The sequence below is a fragment of the Oryctolagus cuniculus genome, chromosome 4 (genome assembly GCF_964237555.1).
Source record: "Oryctolagus cuniculus chromosome 4, mOryCun1.1, whole genome shotgun sequence".
Taxonomy (NCBI): domain Eukaryota; kingdom Metazoa; phylum Chordata; class Mammalia; order Lagomorpha; family Leporidae; genus Oryctolagus; species Oryctolagus cuniculus.
Genome location: NC_091435.1, coordinates 132,169,667 through 132,189,700, shown reverse-complemented (window position 1 = coordinate 132,189,700; position 20,034 = coordinate 132,169,667). Strand labels below are relative to the sequence as shown.

The following is a 20,034-nucleotide window of genomic DNA, read 5'->3' as shown; positions in this document are numbered from 1 at the left end:
AAAGATTTATTTATTTATTTGAAAGGCAGAGTTACAGAGAGGCAAAGGCAGAGAGAGAGGTCTTCCATCCGCTGGTTTACTCCCCACATGACCTCAATAGCCAGAACTGAGATGATCCAAAGCCAAGAGCCAGGAGCTTCCTCCAGGTCTCCCACGCGGGTGCAGGGGCCCAAGGACTTGGGCCATCTTCTACTGCTTTTCCAGACCATAGCAGAGAGCTGGATAGGAAGTGGAGCGGCTGGGACTCAAACTGGCACCCATATGGGATGATGGCACTGCAGGCTAGGGCTTTAACCCGCTGCACCACAGCACCAGGACAAGGGCTAAATGCCATTCCTAGGGTCCCTTTTTCTAGGTTCTTTAAGAATAGATTCATATGAATTCCCTGAGGTCAAGAGAGCTCCATGGTGCCCATTCAGCAGGGGTTTATGTCTTCGGTCAGCAAAGAAGCCTAAATAAACTCCAGCCACCATGGATGCTTCTTTATATCCCTATATAAAACAGCGTGCTGTTGGAAGTAGAGAACCGGAATCCTGCTGAAGATGAGCGGGAGAAGGGGGTGCTCAGGAGCTAGATGCATTGCTCTTTAAGGATGTCAGGCCCTCCCGTTTCTCTAGAGATACAAGTCAGTTCCTCCCAACCTATTTAGAGTCACTGATGGGGTCGGCATTGTGACACAGTGTGTTAAGCTGCTGCATGCGACTCTGGCATCCCAGATGGCCACGGGTTTGAGTCCCAGCTGCTCCACTTCAGATCTAACACTCCACTACCCCCACAACTCCAAACCATTGCCTGGCTCAACACAGAGCAGTGTTGGCAGTGTGTATGGAGCAAGGCATTGTGGAGGCGGAAGTGCTGGGGCCCAGTAGACCTGTGATGGAGACAGTGCCTACAGAGCAGCCACAGCAAGCAGCAAGGTCTGGCATGCGTGTTCAGCCTGGAGTGCTGGGCTCTGCAGGTGATGGGAAAATACAGGACAAGGCTGCTGTCCTCAAGGAAGTCAGGGTACGTAGTGGTGCAAAGTCTGCAAATGTTGTTCTGTTTCTTTTTCTTTTTTTATACATCTAAGCAGAGGTAACTCCCCATGACACAGGTATCCGAGAGTCCCTTGAGTGTGCCCCCAGCTGTCATTTACTTCAAGGCTACTTTTTCTAGTCCTCCACACTCACCATCAGCACCAAGAAAGTCAGACCAGGAGTGTAGTTAGATTGCACACATTTACCTAAAACTCTTTTTGGCTTATCTGTCTCACTACTTTTTGTGCTACACATTGACTGAAGGATCATTCCACGATGTTTGCAGATCCTTAATGTCGGGCAATGTGGAAAAACTATTCCCTTTAAAGGTTGGTAAAAGGGGAAAATGTTAAATAGTAAATGTATGATTTTTAAAAAATTTAAAACAAAAATGTTCAATAAAGAAAACTTGGAAAACATAGAAAAATAAGATCATCCAGGATCCCAATCAACCACAGTTGATGTTTTGGTATATTTCCTCCTAGATTTAGTTTTTATCCTAAATTTTTTATTATTTAGAGATGTGTTAATTATAAATAGTTATGCTTACACTGTAAACATAATTTGTAACCCACTTTTAACGTAGTGTTACTCATAATCTTTAAAACATTATTTATAGGGGCTGGTGCCATGGCTCACTTGGTTAATCCTCCACCTGTGGCGCTGGCATCCCATATGGGCACCGGGTTCTAGTCCCGGTTGCTCCTCTTCCAGGCCAGCTCTCTGCTGTGGCCCAGGAGGGCAGTGGCTCCAGGAAGAAGCACCTGGCTCCTGGCTTCAGATCGGCTCAGTGCCGGCCGTAGTGGCCATTTGGGGAGTGAACCAGCAGAAAGAAGACCTTTCTCTCTGTCTCTCTCTTTCACTGTCTATATCTCTGTCAAATTAAAAAAAACATTATTTATAATGACTCTATGATTTTATAAGTAATATATCACATTTTATTCCCCCAAATTTAGACTTTTTGGGTGTTCTTAATTTTCTAGAATATTAAGCACTGTTATAGTATACACATTTGCATTAAGTTTTATCTTGTAATCTTATTTATTTCCATAGAATAGATTCCTGGGAACAGATTTGTTTGCATAAAGGGCAGAAATATTTCTGAAGCTTCTAACACATGTTGCTTTGAAAAACATTCAAGATGGAAGGACAGTGTAATCGGCCCATTCACTGAAGACTGTATATTGCACAAATGGACACAACAAACATGAAATGGAGGAAATATCATCATTTGAATATTTGTCCTCAAGTCTATGCAGTGGATATGACTTAGATTGATGTCCATATCTTGATAGCAGGCATACATGTCCTGTTTCAAATAATTCCAGGCTGTGAAAAAAAGGGTAAACAACATGAATAAATTTGGCTTGCTTAATAATCAATAATCTATGTAGCAACTTCAATGTATATTAAATATTCAACAGAACAGGAAAATATCTAGTTGAAACTGCCAGGGAAGGTATCATGCATTACATACTGTTAAACAAAACAAAAAAATGTCTCATTCATGATTTCTCTTCATTTTGGACTTGCTAAATAGGTTTAGCAGCTTCAACAATCATTAGATTAGTACGAATATCTTAGTATTTGAAATAGAAGTGGTTTCAGTAGGATAAAGACATATGGGGGAATCTTTTAAAAGTTCATAGAAAATGTATATTATGAACAACTAAGAATGACTTTCAAAATTTTTTGCAAAAGCTTCTATTTTACTTTAATTTCCTCAATAGCTTTCTGAAGTCCTCTCACATTTCCCTTCTTTCTCAAACCTTTATTCACCGACTGTAGCAACATTCAAGAAGAGAAATTCTTCCTGTGAGATAAGGTTCTGAGCCTTTCGTTATCTTATGGACAGGGAAATTCTTCGTAAATGGTGAAAGTTCTCTGTGTTTTTGGATTTTCTCTCCATAGAACACTGCAATGCTGCTCATTGAAAACACCACTATTTTCACCATTCAATGTGGAATGTAGATTTTACAATTACTGAGTTGACTCCATCCTTACAGAGAAACCAACAGACACATTGGAGAATGAGGGGAAAAAACTGAGAGATTACAGCAGGAGTAAAGAGGAGGGCAGTGGTACTGGTGGCAGGGGGCGGAATTGGTGGAATTCAAGAGACTTCGAATGGGACCCACTGGGTTTTGGGGATGACATGGAGAAGGTGCAGGCACCGGTGGGGATCTGTTACCTGGATGATGACCGAGTAGGTTCCACACAGTATCTTAGACAGTTGCATGCCTGCTCTTATGAGGCAGATGATCACTTGCAGCCCACTGAGGGTTATAAGAATGGAAAATAAAATGATGTTCCATTCCACTACGTGTGTGGGTTCCAAGCACTGAATCCATATGCTGGAATCTGTAAGGAAACTGAGACAGAGAATGAAAATGGTTAACAAGACCCACTGCAAGGGAGGGACAGCTGGGACTGCTTAAGGTATCAGAGTGCCTGGGTTTGAGTCCTGCCTCCACTCCTGCTTCCTGCTTCTTGTTAATCAGCATCCTGAGAGGCAACAGGTGATGCCTCAAGTACTTGAGTCCCTGCCATGCACCTGGGAGACCCAGACTGAGGTCCTGGCTCCTGGCTTCAACTTGGCCAAGCCCTTGCTGTTGGGGTCATTTGAGAAGTGAATCAGAAAGTGGAAGATCCTCTCTCTTTCTGTCTCTGTCTCTGCCTTTCAAATAGATAATAAATATTTTTTAAAAGAAACATTAAAAAAAAAGACCCATGGCCAAGTCTTGGTTCAAGGAGGAATATTTTTGCTTGGGAATTTAACAAATATGTTTAAAATATATAGTAACTGGGGCAGACACTGTGGAGTAGCAAGTAAAGCTACCACCTATGATGCCAGCATCCCATATGCCAGTTTAAGTCCCAGCTGCTCCACTTCCTATCCAGCTCCCTGCTAATGAGCCTGGAGAATGGCCCAAGTCCCTGTGCACCTGCACCCACATGGGAGATCCAGAAGGACCGCCTGTGTCCTCACTTTGGCTTGGTCTAGCCCTAGCTGTTGAGGCCATTTGGGGAGTGAACCAGTAGATGGAAGATCTCTCTCTCTCTGTGACTCTGACTTTCAAAGAAATAAAAATAAATCTTAAAGAGTTCCATAACAATGAAGGGCAGCATGTGGCCGAAGCAAGAGAGGCAGAGACAGCCCATTCTCCGGGATCCCTGAAGCTGAACTGGGCTGCCAGGAATGGATTGAGCTAGTGCTGGACAGAAAACACTCATATGGCAAGATAACAAAGAGTTTTGCCAGAAACTCCTTGACTCTGTCCCAAAGCCCTCTGAACAGCTGTTTCCTAATGTGAGTCTGCATCGGGATTATCTGGAGGGCTTGTTCAAATACAGACTGCAGGGCTTCACCCCAGAGCTTCTGGGTCAGCAGACGTGGGTGAGGCTCAAGTCTGCATTTCCAGCTTCCCAGGTGACACCCTGCCACTGCTCCGGAGCATACTGGGAGAACCTCTGCTTAGAACACTGCGGGCCACCGTCGGTGAGAAGAGGCGGATTAAGCCGTGGCAACAGAACAGACCATATGGGCTCCAGGTTCTGTCCCGGTTGCTCTTCTTCCAGTACAGCTCTCTGCTGTGGCCCAAGAAGGCAGTGGAGGATGGCCCAAGTGCTTGGGCCCTGCACCCGCATGGAGACCAGGAGGAAACACCTGGCTCCTGGCTTCTGATCGGCGTAGCTCCAGCCTTAGCAGCCATTTGGGGTGTGAACCAATGGAAGGAAGACGTTTCTCTCTGTCTTTCTCTCACTGTCTAATTCTATCTGTCAAAAAACAAAACAAAACAAAACAAAAAACAAAACAAAAGTTTCCAGCAGTGTGGTTTTAGCACAGGAATGTGAGAATTAAGGCACCTGCTAGACAGTCGTCAAGCCACACTGAACAAACTTGCCTGACTTAGGCTCAGGTCATAAAGATCACTGAGTCTGGAGGAGAATCCCTGGGTCTCTAGGGTCATAAGCAAGGCACATTATCCGCTCTGGCCTGTGAGCCTCATCTGGACACTGGGGCAAAAATACCTAACCACGCAGTCATGACAAATGAATGTTAGGTTAAGACATTCGGTGCTTTGGGATCTGCAAAGCACAGCACAGAAGTGGTTTGGGGTTGCAGCTTCCATCTCACACCCTCTATTCACCAAACTCAGTCTCAGCAACGAGGGAAGCAAAACCACCAGATCCCTAATCCATCCAGACTTCCCCAGTGCCTGCTCTGCACAGATCATCCCCCACTCGGAAACAACACTATGAGCAGGGGTTCTCTTTTCCTCCCGGGCGCTGGTCCTGTTTACGGCCCTTACAAAGTACAGAGTCCTCCATTCGCTAGCAGAGTGGGAAGGGACTAGAGAAGCTCGCCTGAAACCCCTCCCTCCACCACCTGCACATTCCCCCGGCAGCTGCCTTTCCACTGTGTCTGACATCTGTACCAGCATCTGTTTCTATTTCCTTATCAGACCATGAACTCTGAGAGCGCCGAGTGTGACAGTTCATCTCTGAATGGCCAGCTCTCAGACTTTCTAACGATCCACAAGGACTTGTTGAAGGACAAGGACTCAGGTGCCTCACCGGTCACTCAGACCGATGGCAGGCTGCACGGGCTGGTCACCCGGCAGGTGAAGAATGTCACATCAAATAAGGGAGAGGGCCGGCGCCGCGGCTCACTAGGCTAATCCTCCGCCTGTGGCGCCGGTACTCTGGGGTTCTAGTCCTGGTTGGGGCACCAGATTCTGTCCTGGTTGCTCCTCTTCCAGTCCAGCTCTCTGCTGTGGCCAGGGAGGCTGGTGGAGGATGGCCCAGGTCCTTGAGCCCTGCACCCTCATGGGAGACCAGGAGGAAGCACCTGGCTCCTGGCTTTGGATCGGTGCAGCGCACCTGCTGGCCGTAGCGGCCATTTGGGGGGTGAGCCAACGGAAGGAAGACCTTTCTCTCTGTCTCTGTCTCTGTCTCTCTCTCCCTCTAACTCTGTCCAATAAATAAATAAATAAATAAACAAATAAGGGAGTGAGCAGGGAAACAAGGTTAGTGATAAAATCTGGCATGACATGAGAACCTACTCCATCTAATTCGTGTATTATTTCCACGTGATGCTCAATGCTGTGAGGGAGAGATGATCAGCATCTGCAACTTACAGAGACATCCAGGTATTTGTCTGAGGTCACACAGCTTCTAAGCAGGAGACAGGGGACTTAAATCCGGATCAGTAAGCACAAAGACCTGTGCTCCAAGAGCAGCGCTCACCCTGAGATGTCCATCCCAGTAGAACCTTCTGTCAAGTCCATGTGAATCCCTAGAGGAGAGGGAACTTGTGCCATTTATCTCTGATTCTTCAGCACCTGGCCCAAGGCCTCGACAGAGTACATGCTTAGTCATTCTTGGTGAATAAATGCTCACATGAATAGCTGGTATGCACAATGTCAGTATTAACACCTGCTGCTCTCTGTATTTACCAGCCCTGGAAATTTCTCCTGGGTACTAGATTCTTAGCTTCCTTGCATGGCCTCCAAATAAGGTTTTAACTTCAAACATTTTTTTAAAAAAAGATTTCTTTATTTGAAAGGCAGAGTTGTGGGGAGGGGGGCAGAGGGGAGAGAGGCAGAGAGAAAGATATCTTCATCTGCTGATTCGTTCCTTAAATGGCATCAATGGCCAGGGCTGGACCAGGCCAAAGTCAGGAGCCAGGAGCTTCATTCCGGTCTCCCACATGGATGCAGGGTTCCCAAGCACTTGGGTCATTCTCTGCTGCTTTCACAAATGCATTAGCAGGGAGATGGATCAGAAGTGAAGCCACTGGGACATGAACTGGCGCCCATACGGGTTGTCGGCTTAACTGGCCAGGCCACAACATCGGCCTCCAAACATTTTTATATAGGTGAAAACAGACCTCAAAGGCAGCTTAAAAGAGTAATGCAGAGGCATGTGGTCGGCCTGAGATTCACACATTGGAAGGGAAGAAGCTCAGAAGATGATGGTATAAAAAGGGGTCTTTTCACCCAGTGGGAATTTTTACATTAGGGTCCTGTTTCCAGAGCCCCTTCTGTCCCACATGCGCGTCTCTTCCAGTTGTTCAGGAAGGCCTGAGGTCATTGTCTAGGTTCTCCTGAGACAGCTCCCTGCTTACCAAGAGACCATAGCACGTGGCCAAAGCCATGGGCACAGGAGCAGCTCTGCTGAGCACGCCGAGGGGCACATGTGAGACCTCAGAGATGTGGGCCTTTAACGATAGCTCCGGTCATGAGGCATCCAGAACAAAACATAGCTTCCCCAGGGAATGGTACAGTTACTCCTTAACTGTATTCCCTTAGGACTCTGAGCACAGCATGAGATCCAGGAACAAATCCATGAACCTCTGCTGCTTCTCTTTCAGGGCCCCACTACCTTCTGGGAGGCTCTGCAGGTGTAGGTATCCCAAAAAGCCCAGCGTGAGGCATTCTGAGAGCCAGGATTTGGTTGCTTAGCACCTGACTAAATAACCAGTTTTCTGAGCAAGGACAGCTCTCTCGAGCCTTCTTTAACACAAGCTAAGAAAGCTCCTGGCTCCTTTCACAAACACCTGTGCCTGGTCCCCATTCTTGGACCTCACACTGCAATTCCCTGCTAGCCTGAACTGCTGCTACCACTGTGTCGTCTCTACTGCTGTGGCCCCCTGTGGAACCACCTGAGACTGTCCTGTTTCTAAGCCCAGAATTCCACACATGGAACAGACCACACATCCAACCTGGCCATACAAAGACTCCATTGCTAGAACCACCCAGGTCCCCAACTCCAACAGTTATCAGACCATGATAACTAAAACCCTAATCTACAATATGGAAAAAAACACACCTTTCTTTTGGACATCTCCATGACAACCTCAAAACACAGAATGCACATAATATTCAAAAAACTGGAGGAAAAAAAATGTCTGAACAAGATCTGTGCAGGAACAAGTTGATCTGGGTATCACTAAGCTAATGGGGAAATCGGGCACTAAGGGAACTACATGGAGCCCCAAAGTGACCATGAAAAACGTGCATGCGTGCGAGGCCAGGTGTTTCTGCCTTTCTGGCCTCGTTGGTTTGGAGACTCGTTCCTTACCGTCCACCAGTGCCTTCAAAGGCGTACTCCCAGCCGTCGAGGGTGCGGCAGTATGGGCCCTGGACGAGACCCAACACTGATATGACCAGGCAATATCCAGAGAAAGCAACTCCAAGGGCAGAAAAGATGATGGACAGCAGTGTCTAAGTGAAATACAAAAGAAAGTTAGTGCCATTGACTGAGACAAGGAGACAGCGTGGACAAATGGGCTGATAGGTACTGTCCACTAGCAATTCCTGCCTGCTAGGTGTGCTACTCAATATCCACAACCAAATGGAAAATTTAATCCAAACCTATTTGATTTTAAAAATAAGTTTTGCACTGATGCTTTGTTTGGCATCACATAAAAGGAACTGGGTCATTTACTAAAGTTTTTCCCTTTTTCTGGAATTTTGATATCAAAATAATGATTACCTTTCACAGAAGTGTGGTGTCGACATTGTTGCCAACCAACCTGTCCATATTTGAGATTTTTTTTCTTTTTTTAAGATTTATTTATTTATTTGAAAGGCAGAATTACAGAGATGAGAATGGCTGCAATGACCAGAGCTAGGCTGGTCTGAAGTCAGGAGTCAGGAGCTTCTTCTGGGTCTCCCATGTGGGTGTAGGGGCCCAAGCACTTGGGCCATCTTCTACTGCTTTTCCAAGATCAGAAGTGGAGCAGCCAGGTCTCGAACCGGAGCCCATATGGGATGCTGGCACTAGAGGCAAAGTTTAACCCACTATGCCACAGCTCCAGCCCCTTGAGACTTGTTATTTTCTAGGTAAGGTAGGTTCTCTAAGAATTATAAGCCATAGCCCCTGGTTTTCTCTTGTGCTGATGATATTTTAGTATTTTCACACATGGAAGACACCAGGTGTTAGGCTAGAAGTCCATGGGCGAGTGAGGCTGGGATGAGGGAAGGAGGGTGCTCTCGTGTGAGTACAGGAAGATTGACATTCAAGGGCAGCTTGGCAGGAGCAGAGTGGTAACACTCTGTGGGTCTCTGGAGTCTGCAGGCAGATGGTCTGATCCAAGAGGGGGTTTGCTCAGAGGGGCCAGAGGAGCTTCTGAGGACCAGAGGTGGTGCTAGTGCAGGAGAAACAGGGTAGATGGGACACCTCCAGCCCTTGAGCAGTTCATGAAGTGACTGCAGCTTCGTAGATCTCTGAGCCAGAGACAGCCTTAAACACCACATCAAGGAGCCTGGACTTTATCCTTCACGGCAAGGGGTTTTTCCTGCACAAACTTTCACCAAAAAAATTGCAAATCTAAAAAAAAATACTGAAAATGCATACCATAAACTCTTATATACCCCTTCTCTAGACTCACCTACTGTGAATAATTTATTATTGAGGCCAATGTTGTGGTGCAGCAGGTTAAGTCACCACCACCTGTGATGCTGTCATCCCACACTGGAGTCCTGGCTGCCCTGATTCCAATCCAGGCCCCTGATAACGTGCCTGAGAAGGCAGCAGGAGGTGGCCCAAGTATTTGGGCCCCTGACCCACCTGCTGGGCCCGATTGGAGTTGCTGGCTCCTGGCTTTAGCCTGGGCCTGCCCCTAGTGTCCTAGCTATTTGGGAGGTGAATCATCAGATGGACGATCTCTCTGTGTGTCTCTCCCTCTCTCTGTCACTGCTTTCCAAATAAATGAAGGAAAAATTTAAAAGTCATATTTTATTGTTTATTCTGTCTTGCTCTCTCTCTCTCTCTCTGTGTGTGTGTGTGTATATATATATATATATATCTATGAGGGGTATTCAACAAATTCAGGTAAAATACATATTATGAAAAACTGACACATGATTGCATAATATTTTGCACAAAAATAAACTTGTCTTTTAATTAATTTCCATTTCCATCAACCTTTCAAAGTACCCTCATATCTATACAAACATCTATACAAACACAACTATTTAGTTCCTCACATTCTTTCATTGTAAATTGTTTGAAAGTAGGTTGAAGACATTATGGTGTCTCCTCCCTAAATATATCAGCTTGCTCCTCCTAGGATAAAAATGTTCTATGATTTTGTAGCTGTTTTTAGCTTTTTGTGCAGGATCCAAGGAAGGTTTGTTTATATCTGTCTAGCTGCATTTGATATAGACCAGTCTCTTTTTGTTTTTCATGATAATTTTTTTAAAAGAATCTCAGCCAATTGTCTTGTACAATGCCTCACATTCTGGGCCTTTCTGGTTGTTCCTCACTACTGGATTCAAACATTTTGGCACGAATACATGGTGGATGTGGTGTATCTCATGGACCTCTCAAGTTTTAGTGGTGCTAAATTTGATCTTTCAGTTAAGGACGCCCATCAGCCCTCTCCTATGAAGAGATATGTTTTCCATTTTGCAGTTAATAAACAATTGGCGAGGTAATACTCTGGGAGTGTCATATTCTGCTTACTAATAGCATTTCAAGGGATGGATTTAGTATCCACTGATGAGTCTCACACCCACTGACCACTAATGATAACATGGGGTTTGCATGTGCTGCTCTTATAACACTGTCATTTCTCTGTATTTATAACATCATTTTTCTGCACGGAACAACTACTGTTTCCCATTTTGCTCTCATTTGCCTCTCTCTTTCTGACTCACGGACATTCTAATTCAGTGTTCTACAATCCATAACTGCTATGATTCTTTTATTTGCTCAGATGCTCCAAATTTGGCCTGTGGGAAGAACTCCCCTAAGTGAGCTCCTGTGCCCTTTGACCTACCCCCATTAGCCTTCCAATATATTGCTTTCTGGCACAAAAAGCGTCCAGCTCACTACCAACTCATCCTGCTCTAGATCTTCGATAGCTGTGTTGTTTTTTGTTTGTTTGTTTTGACAGGCAGAGTGGACAGTGAGAGAGAGACAGAGAGAAAGGTCTTCCTTTTCCGTTGGTTCACCCTCCAATGGCCACTCCGGCCGGCACACTGCGCTGATCCAAAGCCAGGAGCCAGGTGCTTCTCCTGGTCTCCCATGGGGTGCAGGGCCCAAGTACCTGGGCCATCCTCCACTGCACTCGGGGGTCACAGCAGAGAGCTGGCCTGGAAGAGGGACAACCGGGACAGAATCCGGCGCCCTGACCTGGACTAGAACCCCGTGTGCCAGCGCTGCAGGCGGAGGATTAGCCTATTGAGCCACGGTGCCTACTGATAGCTGCGTTTTCTAACACATCCTGTGACTGGTTTTTGAGCAAAGCAGTGAAACGGCCAGAATGCGCCTTTGCGGGACTGCTCGGACGGTGGTGCCACGTGGGATGATATAACCAGCAGATTATTGCTAGTTACAGTTTATAAGGAAAATTTGCCTATTCTCCAACACCAACTCTGAGAAAGGAATAAGGATGTATTGAAAATGTCGAGATCCTTGTTTACCTAACAGATCTTTAAACTGTTCACTGGGGAGATCAATGAAGAATTTCTTTATTTGGGGAAATTGGCAAACATGATGTATATATATATATATATACATATACATATATAAACTTGAAAAATTTCATAGAAAAATAGAATTTATTCATAAATGAGAAATTTATAAATGACAAACATTTTGACACCAAAAACGCTTGAAATGCATGCACAGTTTTTTCATAGCATGCATTTCCATGAACTTTTTAAAGATACTCCCATACATACACATGCAAATTACAATCTATTGAATGGATACCATTGTGCAATTGAGTTGGGCCTCAAAATAATGTAGGAACATTGAGGCATTGCTTCATTTTCTGTAAACTGCAGATGATAATAGTGCCTGTATAATAGGGCTGTTTCAAAAATTAACATGCAATAAAAATATTAGTTATTATTTCAAGTGTCTTTCTCCAGCCAATATCTGCTCTCCAGGAATAACTGCCCAAGAATTTTGGCAGAAGTCTATACCCCATGGACATATAGTGCCTTGGTGTGTTCCTGTTGCTGTCACAAAATTACTTTAGCGTGGCTAATTTATAAATAAAGTAATTTTATTGTTCATAGCCTAGGCAGCTTGGAAGTTCAAGAGTCAGGTGCCTACAGATCTGGTGGCCTGTCAGGGCAATTTCTACCTGTCATCAGGTGGTAGAAGAGGCCAAGTGTGCTTGCTATCAGGACACTAACTTGCTTGTGAGGGAAGAGCCCTCGTGACTCATCCCCTTTCCAAGTGGCCCACCTCTTGATCCTACCACAATGGGGAGTGGGTTTCAGCATAAACTTTGGAGGGACACTTTTAGATACAGCAGACAGCAACCAAGAAGTGAATCTTGGGTGACCTCACTTATATTTCTGGAGTTGCAGACGGAATAAACGGGGGCAGACTCTAATTTGACCTCCAAGATGCATTTTATTTTGTTCGAATGAGACTTCATTGCCAACATTTTATATTGGGCACAGATATTTTATAAATGGGAAGCTTTACATAAAAATAGGTATTTCTACTTTCTACTGAAATCTGAAATCTTTGCCCAATTTTATCATGGTAACAATTCACTGGACTTGAGTGGTATTCCCTCTCCTCCTTAAGTGGAAATTTTGCTCTAATGCCTATCAGATTCAATTCTTTAACTTACATCACATATTTGGCAAATGAGCTGGGAACTCCATTCTAGAACCTACTTTGAAAAAGCGAGACAGGGAATCTGGGGACTTCTTTCTCCCCTCCTTCTTCTCTTTCCAGTGAGATGTCAGCCATGTCATCCAATGCTAATTAGAAGATCCTGTTGAGACTATTTGTAGCATCCTTTTGTGCTGAAGATGCTAGTAGTGTGTTAAGGCAATATGAACACATTGACTTTTACTATAAACTTAATGGCATATTATATGTTTGTTTTCTAGAAGTTCCCTGAGTACCATAGTTACAGATACACCTTGATCCACTGCTTCACCTAGGTACCTTTGAAAGCTCTTCACAAGTATAATATAAGTAGCTACCAGAGGATGTCTGAGTCAGTTGGTTAGGTGTGCATATGTATGCAAACACACACACACACACACACACACACACGAGGGCATTTCAATGTTCTTATCCTTATTCACCAGGGATACAGCACTAAATTAAAGAACTAATTTAATTTTACAGAGGCATCACTCAAAGGAAGTTGGCCATACCATATTGGCTACACATTAAAATCTCCTGAGGAGACTTAAAGAAATATCTGCGCCCAGTTTGGGCCTCAGACCAACAGAGTCAGGAAATGCAAGGGAGTGATTCAGTCATTACTATTTTTCCAAGCTCCCAGGTGGTTGCAGTGGGCCGCTAACATGCGGAACCCCTTCTAGCCCACCAGACCTTGTGGTAAAGAGCCTACTAGTTAATACATCAGAGTTGTCTTTGGACTGCAGGTGCCTCATCCATAAACTAGGAGCAATGATGACAACTCAGTGGGTAAATGTGAAAGGAATGTACAATGAGGAGGCGGAAGAGGATAAGGGTAGAAATATAGGAGCCCAGGCCTGCTTGCAGAGCCCAGGCTTAGCAAACTCAGTTGTTAATATGTCCTATGGTTTTAGATTAAGTAATTTTAAAGTTTCGATTTGTAAAAATTGTACCTCATATACACCCAACAAGATGACTGAACCTAAAAATTATAATGCAGATAAAAAAACAAACATTATAAGCTTCTTTTTTATATAGAATGCAAACTAATCTGTAATGACAAAGAGAAAATCAAAAGCTAATTTTTTCATGGTGGGTGTGTGGCCTAGTGGTTAATCTACTGCTTGGGTTGCCAACATCCCACATCAGAGTCCACTTCTGCTTTTCACATCTACTCCCAGCCGATGCACACCTTGTGAGGCAGTGGGTGACAGCTGAACTATCGTGGCCCCTGCTACCTATGTCGGAGACCTAGACTGAGTTCCTGGCTCCCAATGTCAGCCTGACCCAGGCCTGGCCTAATCCCAGCTTTTGTGGATATTTGAGGAGTGAACCAGCAGGTGGGAGCTCTGTTTCTTCTCTCTCTCTCCAAATAAATAAATAAGTTAATATGTTAAAGTAATGGAGATGTTCCATATCTTTATTGTGATGGTGGTTTCATGGGTATATTCGACTGCCCAAACTCATGGAATTGTACACTTTCAGTGGTTGTCACTTGTTATATGTAAATTAGCCCTTGATAAAGTTGATTAGGGAAACCCAGTTAGGCGTTTCCTAATTTCATGTGCCTTTATGCCCACAATTTCTGGAAGAATATCAGCAGAATAAAGGTATAAGCCAAATGCAGAGGATTTTTGGAGTAAACTCTCGGTTTCTGAACTGATAGGATGCGCCTTTGGCGGTATCAATATTTTTGTCTTTCTGACAGAGAGGAAGACAGTTGGAGCCCACTCAACCATCCTCACAACCTGCTGCTCCTACCGTGTATTTTTCACTGCAGTTTTCACTGTGGCAACGTTTACAGCTGTTTTCATTCTCCAGGACAAGAAGAATGGCTGCCACTATAAGCATCTGTAGGAGGGAAGAGAGGAGAAGTCAGAAACAGAATGCTGGTTTCCATGCACGCCCTTAACCAAGCTGGGGTTCAAATCCCTGCTCTGCCACTTTCTACCTGCGTGAACTAGAGAGTCCTTCCTTGCAAAACAGCATTGAGAACGCTCCTCACGGGGTTGTAGGAGGCAACCTGTAAATTGCTGAGCAAGCTGCTCGATGCATAGTAAGTAGCTGATAAGAACAAGCTGTTATTGTCATGATTAGAGATCATCAGAAGCTAACTCACTAATATAGACAGGGAAATTCCACCATGGGCAGCAAAACCTGCATTTCCCACTGACTCCACTGTAGAGAATGAAGGAAAATCATTCCATAGTTTGTGGTTTGCCAGCCTCTCCCCTTTCACTGCTCTCTGGGAATGGAAGGGAGAGGCATGGTTTCTCTGAAATGACATCTCTTTGAAGTGAGTTCAGTTTTCTCATGCATTCACACTGTCTCAGGTTCGAATTTTGCAGTGTGTTTTGCCTGTATGGAGCCAACAAACTGGGAGAATTCAATGCATTCTATTTCCCTTTCTTGGGATCTCTAGGCAAAAGGCTTGCACTCTGGAAAGTGTATGGATTTCTTTAGTTATGACTTCTGGCTAGAGCAGGTATGGACCATAAATCGCTGATGGAAAATTCTCCACCTCCCCCCTTCAGTCCTTTGCTGAATTCTGAAAATGAGTTCACTGTCACTTCACTGTCGGTAGTCAACATTTCCAGTTTCCAAACTGTACATTTAATTATTATCCATATTTGCCTCCTTTCTCTTAAAAGGAGTTGCTGAAGTTATCATGATATATCTCAATCATTTCTAGAAAATGAAAAATAGAGAGCAGCTTCTTTTTCCACTTTTAAATTTATACCCTCTATCCCTTCCTCTTAACCCCTTTATGCTAGACTGTAATAAATTTTTGTGTAGGCCTTTTAACTGTCCCATTTGCTATAAATACTTAAGGAGGGGACACTGACAAGATAAAGTTGAAACACAGTGGCACACTTCTTTATAATGTTGTAGAAGGCATTAGACATGGACCTTGGACTAGCGGTTTACAGACACCAACTGTGCAAAGAGAAACTGTCTCCTTGTCTTGTTTTTAAACATAAATGTGATCCTGAGGACTTGAGCATGGTAGAGAAAAATTACCCACAATCCCACCACCATCATGTGATTTAATGTATTTATTTCAGTGTTTCTTCATACACATATGTTTTATGTCACTCCAATAATAATTTATCCAATTTTGTTGTACCTTTTCTACTTAACACAAAATTAATATGCATTTTGCATGTTGTTACATCTTCATACTTTGATTTTCATTGCTATATGAAAGAAATCTACATTTATTATTTATTTTAAGTGAATTTGAGAATTTTTAATTTTAGAGGCAGAGAGAGGGAAAGAAAAAGAAAGGAAGGAAGGGAGGGAGGGAGGGGGAAGGGGAGGGAGGAGAGGGGAGGGGAGGGGAGGGGAGGGGAGGGGAGGGGAGAAGAGAAGAGAAGAGAAGAGAAGAGAAGAGAAGAGAAGAGAAGAGAAGAGAAGAGAAGAGAAGAGACGGGGCCTCCCATCTGCTGGTTCACTCCCTCAGTGTTCATAACAGCCAGGGCTGGGCCAGGCCAAGCCAGGAGCTGGGAACCCAATCCAGGTCTCCCTCGTGGGTGGCAGGGGCACAATCACTTGAGTCACCACCTGCTGCTTCCCGGGGTCCACATTAGCAGGAAGCTGGAATTGGAGGAGAGGCAGGGCTCTAATCCAGGTACTCTGAAATGGGATCTGGACAGCTTAACTGGCATTTCAACTGCTAGGTCAAATGCTTGCCCCCCGGAATTTATGTAACTACTTTTCTGCTAGGATGTTTCTTCTAGTCACTATTATAAATCATGCTGCCACAAACATCTGTACCTACAGCTGTTTCCCTATTTTGGATTATTTCCTCAGAATGAGTACTGAGATTTAGGTATATAGTCAAGAGGCTTAAGCGTTTTCATGGAGCTTGATATATTAGACCAAACTCCTCTCCAAAAGCTTTGCCCTTATCTTTAGTGCCACCAGCAACATCGGTTTTGTGTCTGTTACACAGCAACTTCTACAACCTTGTTATTAGTATTTTCAAATTTACTACTTCAATATGCAAGAACAATAACTAAATGAAAGCAATTTCCCACATAGCTTTTCAAATATTATAAAAAACACTCAAAGAGATGTAAAGACAGATTATTATGAGTTTTCTTTTACATTACTGACTGTTTAGGAAGGTTACAGTACACACTGTGCTGTTTTTAGAAATGATACGATCAGGAAAAGTGTCTTTTCCTCTGAGTTGCCAGCATGATTTACTATCACTTTGTTTATTCCTAACGAACACACCCCAGGAAAACAGTCGTGGATACTTACCATTGATAATTGAATTTTCTAGAACATCCTCCATTATTAGAGATATCATGGAATAATATTTAATGACAATATAACCCATCTTTTAACAAAAAGTTGTAATTACAATAGTCGCTAGTTACATGCTATATGTTAAATTGGTGTTATTTGATTCCCACAATGACCCTGAAAGACAAGGGTCATTATTTGTATTTGTCAAATGAGACCACTGAGGCTGAAAGATACTGAGTAACTTGTTAACGAGTTCTCATGACAGAAACTGCAGAGCTTAGATCTGAAAGCAAGTTTTTCTAAATCTCCAAGTCTTGGCTTCTCCATGCAGTCCTAATGCCCCTCCAAGCTAGAGAAATCACAAGTGTGGACAGAAAGTCTCTTCTGCAACAGAGGTCAAACAGCTTGGCATTCACGAGGCTGTATTATTTTTTACAGGTCAAAGTTCCACAAACTTTCATCAGGGCTAATCCGCTGCACTGCTGTGCAGTTCATCAAAAACACAGCTACTGCCCTCATCCTAACGGGTTACCTGCCCCTCCGCCCCTATAAACCTTCCAAATCCCAAACCCAAGATTTCTGACATTGTCTTTCCACTCTTTGTTATTCTTACTAAGTGCAAGGCAATTCTCAGTAATAGTTCCCTCTTCTATGATCCTAAATTTCCAAAGTCACACTTACCATGACACCTGAGAAACAGATGCCTTCAAAGTACCACACGTAGTTGGTGAGTTTATTGCTGGATGCATAGGAAGTTTGCCCATTGGGGAAATACAATAAAATATTCACAATGATACTCCAGAGTGCAAGCGGAATCAGCAGGCAGCTTAGGCAGCCTCCACACTGCCGGGAGCCCATTTTCACCCTGTGTAGAACCTGTAGAGATTCCAAGTGCATAGAATCGCATAAGACGGCTTTTCTCCCTACCTGCTGCCCATGCCCCCCTGTTTTGAAGTTACCTGCCACTTTCTGGGTCAGAGCCCGTCACTTCATATTCACAAGGAGCCAGGCACTTGGATCTAACTGCAGCCTTGACAGTCTCGGTGCGAAATAGTGGTCTAGTGTTAGGAGAACAATAGACAATGAGCAGGGGCTGAAGAGCTGAGCTGGGCTTCATCCTGTGCCAAAGGAATGCGGTGTTTTCACTGCTTTTTAAAATAAGTCATTTTCCTCTGGATTAAAGCACTAAAGACCTAGCCCTGAGCATGTTTTCAGAAGGAAGTCGGGGTGGGCAATGGAAGTGAGCGTGCCAAATTTCATCCAACGGTGGTCAGAGGATTGAAGATAAAACTCCCAAGCAGCTTTATCCCAGAGCAAGAGAGCTTTGTTAAACTATCCTGAAGTTACAGCTTTTTGGTAGATCTAGTGTTCACTCAGGGTTCTCTGTTGTACTCATGATTCACTGAGCACAGAGCGTACAAAAAGCACAAAGAAAGGGACTGGTAGGTGAGGACAGGAGAAGGAGACCGGATATTGATGAGTTTATTGTTACCAGAGCATCACAACTTTCCCTCCTGGGGTTCACACCTGCCATCTCCCACTCTGAAAAAAGAAACAGGCACCGGTGCAAGTCTTTCACACTTCGAAGAAAAAGGAGGTAAAGGAATGTGGGTAATTTGGTTAAGACGTTATGAGTTGGGGCCAGCACAGTGGCATAGCAGGTAAAGCAGCTGCCTGCAGTGCCGGCATCTCATATGGGCACCGGTTCGTATCCTGGCTGCTCTACCTCCAATCCAGCTCTCTGCTATGGCCTGGGAAAGCAGTAGAAGATGGCCCAAGTGCTTGGCCCCCTGCACCTTTGTGGGAGACCTGGAGGAAGCTCCTGGCTACTGGCTTCGGATTGGTGCAGCTCCAACCATTGCAGCCAACTGGGGAGTGAACCAGCGGATGGAAGACCTCTCTCTCTCTCTCTCTCTCTCTCTCTCTCTCTGTTTCTCCTTCTCTCTGTGTGTAACTCTGACTTTAAAATAAATAAATAAATAAATCTTTTTTTTTTAAAAAAAGAAAGACTTTATGAGCAATGAGTGTGAACCAAGGATTAGGAACTCTCCCTTCCAGGTTGTTGCCTTCAATGGAAAGAGGCTCCGATCTCTTGGAGTGCATTATGGAGGGGAGCCACGGGCTGCTTTGTTCAAGATGATGTAGGCCGCCTGGGCACAGAGTTCAAGCATTGGTTTCCTTTTGTTGAGCCTCAACTTCCTCAGCTGTGAAATGGAAATAAGAAAATCATATCTTCCCCAGAGGGACAGTGTGAGAAATAAATAAAACTGCATGCAGTACAGTGTCAGCTACAAGTAGACAGACGGCAGTAAATGGAGCCATCATCATTAATAAATAGTGCAGTTACAGGAAGATGATGCTCCAAGTGGTACAGAGATCAGAAGGAACGTCACTCATTTCCTCTCCTCTGTGCCCAGCGTTCTGTATCATGAAGTCTTAAAATCTTGATCCAAAAAATAACACTTAATGTGATTGTCCTCTTGAAGTTGTTAATATTCTATACTTTAAAACGTTTATGGGACTGTGGAAGTAAAAATGAAGTTGAGGGTGTGAGTGATGGCACAGTGGGTTAAACCGCTGCTTGGGATGCCTGCATCTCAAATGGGAGCTCTAGTTCAAGTTCCCACTACTCTGCTTCTGGTCCAGCTTTCTGCTTATGCACCTGCGAGGCAGCAGGTGATGGATCAAGTGTTTGGCCCCGGCCACCCACCCGAGAGACTGGATGGAGTTCCTGGCCCAGCCCTGGTTTTTGCAGGCATTTGGGGAGTGAAACAGCAGATGGAGGATCTCCACGCCCCATCCCCTACCCCCACCCACCCCAGCTCTGCCTTTCAAGTAGATTAAAATGAGTAACATTTAAAAAAAAGAAGTTAAGCAAATTATAGTATATTCAGAAGAATTGTTAATCAGTTAAAATGTTACTTTAAAAAAGATAGGTTAATTATGGTGTAAAAAATTTTGAAAGCCATGCATAGTTTTTCATAACATAATTTTCCATGAACTTTTTGAGGACCTGTTGTATATACTTTTAATTCAAGAGTATAAAATTTTACTATATTAATATATTTATATCATACTTATTTTTGGAAAATTAAGGTATTTGGTGCCACTTTTTACTTTAAACAGA

The 20,034-nt window shown here is 44.0% G+C and overlaps 1 protein-coding gene across 1 annotated transcript; it reads right to left on the bottom strand.

Annotated features, from left to right (window-relative positions):
- Positions 1 to 2,038: 2,038 nt before the first annotated feature.
- TM4SF18 (transmembrane 4 L six family member 18) lies at positions 2,039 to 18,225 on the bottom strand. Its single transcript, XM_008266314.4, has 6 exons — positions 17,867 to 18,225; positions 17,589 to 17,783; positions 14,412 to 14,501; positions 8,103 to 8,245; positions 3,208 to 3,388; positions 2,039 to 2,345 (listed from the first exon to the last, which is right to left on the bottom strand). Exons 2-6 carry the CDS (start codon positions 17,763 to 17,765, stop codon positions 2,331 to 2,333), a joined length of 606 nt encoding a protein of 201 aa, XP_008264536.2. The 5' UTR covers positions 17,766 to 17,783; positions 17,867 to 18,225; the 3' UTR covers positions 2,039 to 2,330.
- Between the last annotated feature and the right edge of the window lie 1,809 nt (positions 18,226 to 20,034).